The sequence below is a fragment of the Notolepis coatsorum genome (assembly GCF_963971535.1).
Source record: "Notolepis coatsorum genome assembly, chromosome: 17".
NCBI lineage: Eukaryota > Metazoa > Chordata > Actinopteri > Aulopiformes > Paralepididae > Notolepis > Notolepis coatsorum.
In genome coordinates, this window is record NC_140181.1 from 105,047,129 (window position 1) to 105,057,128 (window position 10,000).

Sequence of the window (10,000 nt, forward strand, 5' to 3'; positions counted from 1 at the left end):
GCCAATGAGAGTCCACGCTGGCAGGTGAAAAGATGTGACAGGCTGCCTCCTCGTGTACCGGAGGGGACACGTGATGCAAGGCTTCTATCCTCCCTATAACCGGCCAGTGCGGGGCATATGCGAGCAACGTTCAAGACAGGGGAGGGGAGAATTGGCACAGCGAAATTGGGATGGGAGAAAAAAATAGAAAAAGAGGAGAAAAAGTGGATAAAAAAAATAATAAGCAAAATAACAACGTTTATGTTTTCGTTCACTGAGGAACTACACTTCACTCTGGCACTGCTGACTGACGACAGCACTGAACAACAGGCGCTCTACTGGTAAGTGTAGTTCCTTTTTAGCGTCAAATTTAAAACCCTTATAACTAACTTTATTTCAAACAAAAATGCTGAAACAATAATATTAGTGATAGAAGGGAAAACATTTTGTGCAAAAATTGTCAGCTTGCCAATGTTCATGAGGCAGAATTATTACAATAGCGATAATACATTTTCCCAATGATAAATCCCTATACGGGTGAACCGAGCGGGAAACTAAAGTGACGTCAGACTACACCTCCGTATAGGAAACTAAAGTGACGTCAGACTACACCTCCCTGTAGGAAACTAAAGTGACATCAGACTACACCTCCCTATAGGAAACTAAAGTGACGTCAGACTACACCTCCCTACAGGAAACTAAAGTGACGTCAGACTACACCTCCCTATAGGAAACTAAAGTGACGTCAGACTACACCTCCCTACAGGAAACTAAAGTGACGTCTGACTACACCTCCCTATAGGAAACTAAAGTGACGTCAGACTACACCTCCCTATAGGAAACTAAAGTGACGTCAGACTACACCTCCCTGTAGGAAACTAAAGTGACGTCAGACTACACCTCCCTATAGGAAACTAAAGTGACGTCAGACTACACCTCCCTATAGGAAACTAAAGTGACGTCAGACTACACCTCCCTACAGGAAACTAACGTGACGTCAGACTACACCTCCCTATAGGAAACTAAAGTGTCGTCAGACTACACCTCCCTATAGGAAACTAAAGTGACGTCAGACTACACCTCCCTACAGGAAACTAAAGTGACGTCAGACTACACCTCCCTATAGGAAACTAAAGTGACGTCAGACTACACCTCCCTACAGGAAACTAAAGTGACGTCAGACTACACCTCCCTATAGGAAACTAAAGTGATGTCAGACTACACCTCCCTATAGGAAACTAAAGTGACGTCAGACTACACCTCCCTATAGGAAACTAAAGTGACGTCAGACTACACCTCCCTATAGGAAACTAAAGTGACGTCAGACTACACCTCCCTATAGGAAACTAAAGTGACGTCAGACTACACCTCCCTGTAGGAAACTAAAGTGACATCAGACTACACCTCCCTATAGGAAACTAAAGTGACGTCAGACTACACCTCCCTATAGCTAAAGTGACGTCACACTACACCTCCCTATAGGAAACTAAAGTGACGTCAGACTACACCTCCCTATAGGAAACTAAAGTGACGTCAGACTACACCTCCCTATAGGAAACTAAAGTGACGTCAGACTACACCTCCCTATAGGAAACTAAAGTGACGTCAGACTACACCTCCCTATAGGAAACTAAAGTGACGTCAGACTACACCTCCCTATAGGAAACTAAAGTGACGTCAGACTACACCTCTCTATAGGAAACTAAAGTGACGTCAGACTACACCTCCCTATAGGAAACTAAAGTGACGTCAGACTACACCTCCCTGTAGGAAACTAAAGTGACGTCAGACTACACCTCCCTATAGGAAACTAAAGTGACGTCAGACTACACCTCCCTATAGGAAACTAAAGTGACGTCAGACTACACCTCCCTATAGGAAACTAAAGTGACGTCAGACTACACCTCCCTATAGGAAACTAAAGTGACGTCAGACTACACCTCCGTATAGGAAACTAAAGTGACGTCAGACTACACCTCCCTGTAGGAAACTAAAGTGACATCAGACTACACCTCCCTATAGGAAACTAAAGTGACGTCAGACTACACCTCCCTATAGGAAACTAAAGTGACGTCAGACTACACCTCCCTATAGGAAACTAAAGTGATGTCAGACTACACCTCCCTATAGGAAACTAAAGTGACGTCAGACTACAGCTCCCTATAGGAAACTAAAGTGACGTCAGACTACACCTCCCTGTAGGAAACTAAAGTGACGTCAGACTACACCTCCCTATAGGAAACTAAAGTGACGTCAGACTACACCTCCCTATAGGAAACTAAAGTGACGTCAGACTACACCTCCCTGTAGGAAACTAAAGTGACGTCAGACTACACCTCCCTATAGGAAACTAAAGTGACGTCAGACTACACCTCCCTGTAGGAAACTAAAGTGACGTCTGACTACACCTCCCTATAGGAAACTAAAGTGACGTCAGACTACACCTCCCTATAGGAAACTAAAGTGACGTCAGACTACACCTCCCTATAGGAAACTAAAGTGACGTCAGACTACACCTCCCTATAGGAAACTAAAGTGACGTCAGACTACACCTCCCTATAGGAAACTAAAGTGACGTCAGACTACACCTCCCTATAGGAAACTAAAGTGACGTCAGACTACACCTCCCTATAGGAAACTAAAGTGACGTCTGACTACACCTCCCTGTAGGAAACTAAAGTGACGTCAGACTACACCTCCCTATAGGAAACTAAAGTGACGTCAGACTACACCTCCCTATAGGAAACTAAAGTGACGTCAGACTACACCTCCCTATAGGAAACTAAAGTGACGTCAGACTACACCTCCCTATAGGAAACTAAAGTGACGTCAGACTACACCTCCCTATAGGAAACTAAAGTGACGTCAGACTACACCTCCCTATAGGAAACTAAAGTGACGTCAGACTACACCTCCCTATAGGAAACTAAAGTGACGTCAGACTACACCTCCGTATAGGAAACTAAAGTGACGTCAGACTACACCTCCCTGTAGGAAACTAAAGTGACGTCAGACTACACCTCCGTATAGGAAACTAAAGTGACGTCAGACTACAGCTCCCTATAGGAAACTAAAGTGACGTCAGACTACACCTCCCTGTAGGAAACTAAAGTGACGTCAGACTACACCTCCCTATAGGAAACTAAAGTGACATCAGACTACACCTCCCTATAGGAAACTAAAGTGACGTCAGACTACACCTCCCTGTAGGAAACTAAAGTGACGTCAGACTACACCTCCCTATAGGAAACTAAAGTGACGTCAGACTACACCTCCCTGTAGGAAACTAAAGTGACGTCTGACTACACCTCCCTATAGGAAACTAAAGTGACGTCAGACTACACCTCCCTATAGGAAACTAAAGTGACGTCAGACTACACCTCCCTATAGGAAACTAAAGTGACGTCAGACTACACCTCCCTATAGGAAACTAAAGTGACGTCAGACTACACCTCCCTATAGGAAACTAAAGTGACGTCAGACTACACCTCCCTATAGGAAACTAAAGTGACGTCAGACTACACCTCCCTATAGGAAACTAAAGTGACGTCTGACTACACCTCCCTATAGGAAACTAAAGTGACGTCAGACTACACCTCCCTATAGGAAACTAAAGTGACGTCACACTACACCTCCCTATAGGAAACTAAAGTGACGTCAGACTACACCTCCCTATAGGAAACTAAAGTGACGTCAGACTACACCTCCCTATAGGAAACTAAAGTGACGTCAGACTACACCTCCCTATAGGAAACTAAAGTGACATCAGACTACACCTCCCTATAGGAAACTAAAGTGACGTCAGACTACACCTCCCTACAGGAAACTAAAGTGACGTCAGACTACACCTCCCTATAGGAAACTAAAGTGACGTCAGACTACACCTCCCTACAGGAAACTAAAGTGACGTCAGACTACACCTCCCTGTAGGAAACTAAAGTGATGTCAGACTACACCTCCCTATAGGAAACTAAAGTGATGTCAGACTACACCTCCCTATAGGAAACTAAAGTGATGTCAGACTACACCTCCCTATAGTCCGCACAGTGATAATAAGAGCAGCATGCCGGGTGACATTAACGTTAGCGCCAGAGATGTTCCTCGACACCTCGAGAGCCACATACTGTAACACTGCCTATTGTGGAGCCCTGGAGACACGCATGGTGTTGGTGCGTGTGTGTGTGTGTAATAATGCAGGACTTTTTTAGAAGTCTTTATTTGGCATGCAACGACACACTTACGATGGGCGGCACACACACACACACAGGAACACACACACACACACACATGCATTGTTTTTTGGGTCGCCGATGCGATTGAGTCTCTGTGCTTGACAGTGGCGTCGCGTGGGTAAAATAACAGGGGAAGCCAAAAAAAATTATTAAAAAAAAATTATTAAATATTTTTATTAATATTTTTTTTTTTTTTTTTTTTTTTAAGTCAAGCAGTCACCATGTACACTACAGTATGGCTCGGCGGCCAGTCAAACGTTCTTAACAGATTGCAGAATGGGTACAATACAGTACGGCTCAATACACACAATTGTATAAGGGGATGCAGACCAGAGAAAGACGTTTGTCTTGTTTACATCAGGGTCCCCCATTTTCAATTCATAGTGACATTTATGACATAAAAGACATCATGACATCAAATATACAGTACTGTTACCCATAGATCCTGACAGAGTATATACATATGATGGGGAGGGGACTGTACATTAGGAGGGGGTGGGTGGGTGGGAGAGAAATATACATACGGCCAGTGTTGTTTTCGAGGAGGGAGTAGGATTCCGCAGAACACCGGGAGAGAATATGACTGTCTATTAGACAAACGTGACAAGACAAACGTATTTATCTGGTCTGCATCCCCTTAACAATTGTGTGTATTGAGCCGTACTGTATTGTACCCATTCTGCAATCTGTTAAATAAAGTTTTCATTCATTCATTCATTCATTCATTCATTCATTCATTCAAGTGTCTGTTGCGCGGCGCGCCCAGCCATCAGAGCGCTCCTACTGTAAAATGCGGAAGCAGTCATTTCAGCCTCAGTTTTACTCGTTTATAAAAATGATTTAAAATGTTTATTAGCAACGCCGAGCTTTCAAACCCCGCCGCATCTGTGTGTGAAACCCTGAAGGAACGCTGGGTACCTTTGACATTTATATCCGATATATTTTGGACCCACCGCTAGCTTTTAAGCAGTGCTTGATGGTGCACATTAACCTGGCTACTACGGAGGAATAAGTGACTGCGTATTCCAGCCCCTGGCTTGCATTGCAGTCATGAAAGGGTATACAAGCTTGCCTGATAACGTTAGTTAGTCAGTCAGGCTGCTCAGTGCTTACCTGGTCAATAATGTGGTCCTCCTCTTGCCAGATAGATTTGTTAAATCATAATATCCACAGTGGTGTGCTCTGCTGGTCCTCAGTACTACTAATGGGATGTCACGTTAGGTAGTCAGGTGGAAACGTGAACTTCTGACCTGCCCCGCCTCCAGGGGGAAAATATGCTGAGTGTTTTCCTCCCAGCTCCGTTTTAAACTTTTAGGGTGTGGCACAGTGGCAGTCAGCTCGAATCTGATTGGCTAGGATCGGATTTGGAGTTTGGACTCACTCTATAATGCTGGAAGCCTGGAGAAAGAGACCTACCCACTGCCTCTCTCCTATACTAGCTGCAGTAGTGAGCACAGTCTGACAGTGTGTTAGAGGGAGTGAGAAGGAGAAGAGGGAGACATTTAAAAAAAATTAAAAAAAATAAGACAGATGCACAGATGAAAAAGAATGTAAACTATATTAAATTTTTTTTTCTTCATATTTCATAATTTGATATGGATTTATAGGGAGGCATGGCTTCCGTTGGCTTCCACAAGGATTCGCCACTGGTGCTTGACCCATCCCGTCGTCCTTATATTGTATATGTATTAGGGATGTCAGTTTATCGCGTTAATTAGATTAATTAATTACACGGCAAATTATCGCGTTATGAAAATGAACTCAAAATTTATAAAAAAATAAATAAAAATTAGATATATTTTTTAATAGTTTTTTATCTCATTCATTCCATAAGAACGTAGAATTTTTTTTTAATATGGTCCATTTGCATGTTCTTGGTATCTGATTCTAGGGACATCTATGGATATCAGGGAATTTATTCCCAGTGTCGGAAATACTGTGTCTGTTACTAGGCTTGAGTAAATTGTAATGAACCAAAGGAGAATATCAATAAAAATGTTTTTATCTTTGACTGTGAATAACACCATGCTCAAATTGACCAGACCTGAAAAATCTAAGCAAATGAATAAATGGAAGATGATTAAACAGAAGGTTTTGTAGATACAGTACTGAATTCTGCCATCCGGACACATTTGAAATATGATTATAGAATATAGAATAGCAGGCCTAAAATGGTTATGCGATTAAATCCTGTAATTAATTAGATCATTTTTTTTATATCATTTTTATATCATAGCCTGGACTGGATGAGTGAATAGCTGGGTGTGAGAGACACATTATGTAAATGTCTATTACATAAATGCACGTAATATGTGTGCACAAAATCTGTGTGTGTGTGTGTGTGTCTGTGGGTTTGTGGGTCTGTGTGTGTGTGTGTGTGTGTGTGTGTGTGTGTGTGTGTCTCTGTGTGTATGTGTGTGTGTGTGTGTGTGTGTGTGTCTTTGTGTGTCTGTCTGTGTGTGTGTGTGTGTGTCTGTGGGTTTGTGGGTCTGTGTGTGTGTGTGTGTGTCTCTGTGTGTGTATGTGTGTGTGTGTGTGTGTGTGTGTGTGTCTTTGTGTGTATGTGTGTCTGTCTGTGTGTGTGTGTGTGTCTGTCTGTGTGTCTGTCTGTCTGTCTGTCTGCCTGTCTGTCTGTCTGTCTGTCTGTCTGTGTGTGTGTGTGTGTGTGCGCGTGCGCGTGTGTGTGTGTGTGTGCGTGCGTGAGTGAGAGTGCACAAGAGAGAGAAAGAAAGAGAGAGCGAGAGAAAGTGAATGTGTATTAATTTAACATTGACAGTATTTATAAACACTGTATGTGGTTGAGGCCTGAATGCACTTAATATTTGAGAGGTTAATAATAATATGGCGGTTATTATTAAACACTGTGATAATATTGCATCACTTCCTCCGGTCCCCCAGATACAGTGTCACTGCGAGGCCTCGGCTGATCCCTGTTTGTTTCCACGTGATGTTAACCCTTTCACTGCCACACTACAGAAGGTTAACCGTTTACTATCACACTACCAACGGTTACCGTCGGTAGTGTGATAGTAAAGGGTTAACCTTCTGTAGTGTGGCAGTGAAAGGGTTAACCTGCTGTTGTGTGGCAGTGGAAGGGTTAACCTACTGTGTATTGTCGCAGTGAAAGGGTTAACCGTTTGGTAGTGTGGCAGTGAAAGGGTAAACGAGTATTACAGTCCCTCCTTGACCTCGCCAACCTTCTCACGTTATAGCGTCGGAGGTAATGCTTGTTTATCTGCGCTGTCACTCAAGCGGCCGTTTCAATTAATTCTCTGAAGACCCGCCCCCTCCTCTCTCACTCACTCACCCCTGACCGAACAGAAGTGTTGTTTTCATACATAAAGCTCAGTGTGTGTGTGCGACAGAACTGGAGCCAGAACCAGCTGTGAGCGGCGCTAAAGAAACGCAGGGTCACGGCGCGACCTCAGCTCAACCGGGGGTGGGCGCATGCCCGGAGGCCCCCCCCCACCCCCCTCCTGGGGCGCTGGAGGCTAGGCTACGAAGCTACGCAACAGTTGGAAGTTGATGGTAGACTGCCTCCAGCCTGGGTGCCAGAGATGGCTATCTCCAAAGCCGAGTTTCCGTGGCGATGGAAGGGGGTGACTTGCCCTCCCTCTGCCTTCCTATTCATGGCTCCTGAAAGTAACGCTAAGAGGGGGGGGGGGTGGTTAGGTGGCGGGGGGGGGGGGCTGAAATGATGCATGAAAGCCTCTGAACACGACCCACACAGGAGGGACCAATTGGACCCGGGAATGTGGCGTCCGACACGCAGGCGAGCGGATGAAAGGGAAAAATAATACTAATCCCCCCGTTGAAGCTTTTGCTCCTCGTCCTCTCTTCGTCCTCTCTACCTCCCTCACTCACTCTCCCCTCACACACTCAATTTCCTAAATTGCCCCCCCCCCCCCCCCCCCCCCCACCCCCCCTCCTCTCCTCCACCTCTCCACCTCCATCTCCACCTCTCTCCGGGTCTCGTGTGGGCTGTGGTGGAGGGGCCTCTTCAGAGGAGATGCTCCCCCGCTAATGTGAATTGCAGGAGGCGGGGAGGGATAAGAAGAAGAAGTGTGGAGTCCATGGGACTTGAAGAGCCCTCCTCCTGAATGTATGAGGCCAAGCTGCGTCTCTGTCCATTACACGCCACTCTTCAGCGGAGGGACATTATACGGGGGGGGGGGGGGGGGGGGACCTCTGATCTTTCAGTGAGTCTGTGAGCCGCTGTTCCCCCGTCTGCATCAAGACATACGGCTTTATGGCGTTCAGCTTCGCCACTTGTTACCGGTGCCTTTGTTTACACTATTTATTTTCTCGTGTTTTTATATTCAGATCAAATTGTATTGCCTATATCTATGTCTTTCTACTATTACCCTGCCCATACCTGTACCTCCCCTCCCCCCCTCTCCCCTCCCCCATGCTGCTATGAAGCCCAGATTACCACAAGGGGATCAACAGAGGAATATCTTGTCTTATCTTGTCTTATCTTGTCTTATCTTATCTTATCTTATCTTATCTTGTCTTATCTTGTCTTATCTTATCTTGTCTTGTCTTGTCTTATCTTATCTTGTCTTGTCTTGTCCTGTCCTGTCTTGTCCTGTCTTATCTTATCTTGTCTTATCTTGTCTTGTCTTGTCTTGTCTTGTCTTATCTTATCTTGTCTTATCTTGTCTTATCTTGTCTTGTCTTGTCTTGTCTTATCTTGTCTTGTCCTGTCTTGTCTTGTCTTGTCTTGTCTTGTCTTATCTTGTCTTGTCTTATCTTGTCTTGTCTTGTCTTATCTTGTCTTGTCTTATCTTGTCTTATCTTGTCTTGTCTTGTCTTGTCTTATCTTGTCTTATCTTGTCTTATCTTATCTTGTCTTATCTTGTCTTATATTGTATTATCTTGTCTTATCTGTTCTCCTCTACATTATTCTTCTCTCTCCTCTCCTCAGGTCTTCTGTTCTCCTCTACATTATTCTTCTCTCTCCTCTCCTCAGGTCTTCTGTTCTCCTCTACATTATTCTTCATGTTCCTCTCCTCAGGTCTTCTGTTCTGCTCTACATTATTCTTCTCTCTCCTCTCCTCAGGTCTTCTGTTCTGCTCTACATTATTCTTCTCTCTCCTCTCCTCAGGTCTTCTGTTCTGCTCTACATCACGCCTGTCCTCCACTCTCTCCACTGGCTCCCGATCAAGGAACGCATCAACTTCAAAACACTACTACTCACCTTCAAAGCCCGCCATAGCCTGCCCCCCCCCCCCCCCTGACTGATCTCCTCCTTCCTTACCGCCCCACCCGTTCCCTCCGGTCCTCCTCCACTGCCTCCCTCACTGTCCCGTCATACAAGCTCAAAAACGTTGGTGATCGGGCCTTCTCACGCACTGCACCTCGACTCTGGAACTCCCTCCCCAGACCATCAGAGACTCCCCCACACTCTCCACCTTCAAATCCTGCCTCAAAACCCACCTGTTCTCCCCAGCCTTCAACCTTCCCCAACCTTAACCCCCCCGCGTTTTCCCTGTTCCCCCGTGGTCTTATGTTCCTTTTGTTTCTTTGTTTTCTCTGTTTTCCCGCCTAATGTCAACGACTTCGGGTTCCTGAGAAGCGCTTTATAAATACAATGAATTATTATTATTATTATTATTATTATTATTATTGTTATTATTATTATTATTATTATTATTATTATTATTACATTATCCTTTGCCCTCCTCTCCTCAGGTCTTCCCGCTGAGTGGCCCCGTGGAGGGCGGCACCCTGCTCACGGTGCAGGGCAGGAACCTGGGCCGGAGGGCGGACGCGGTGGAGGTCTCCAT

General features: G+C 45.0%; 1 protein-coding gene across 1 annotated transcript in view; it reads left to right on the top strand.

The window, feature by feature from the left end:
* The window catches only part of plxnd1 (plexin D1), a gene marked incomplete at its 5' end in the record, with an annotated part of 51,822 nt that overhangs the window by 9,072 nt on the left and 32,750 nt on the right, over nt 1–10,000 (top strand). The window contains one exon of the mRNA XM_084333610.1: nt 9,906–10,000. This exon is cut by the window's right edge and continues 51 nt beyond it. Within this exon, the coding sequence (XP_084189736.1) occupies nt 9,906–10,000 (95 nt within the window). The remainder of the gene's footprint in view (nt 1–9,905) is intronic.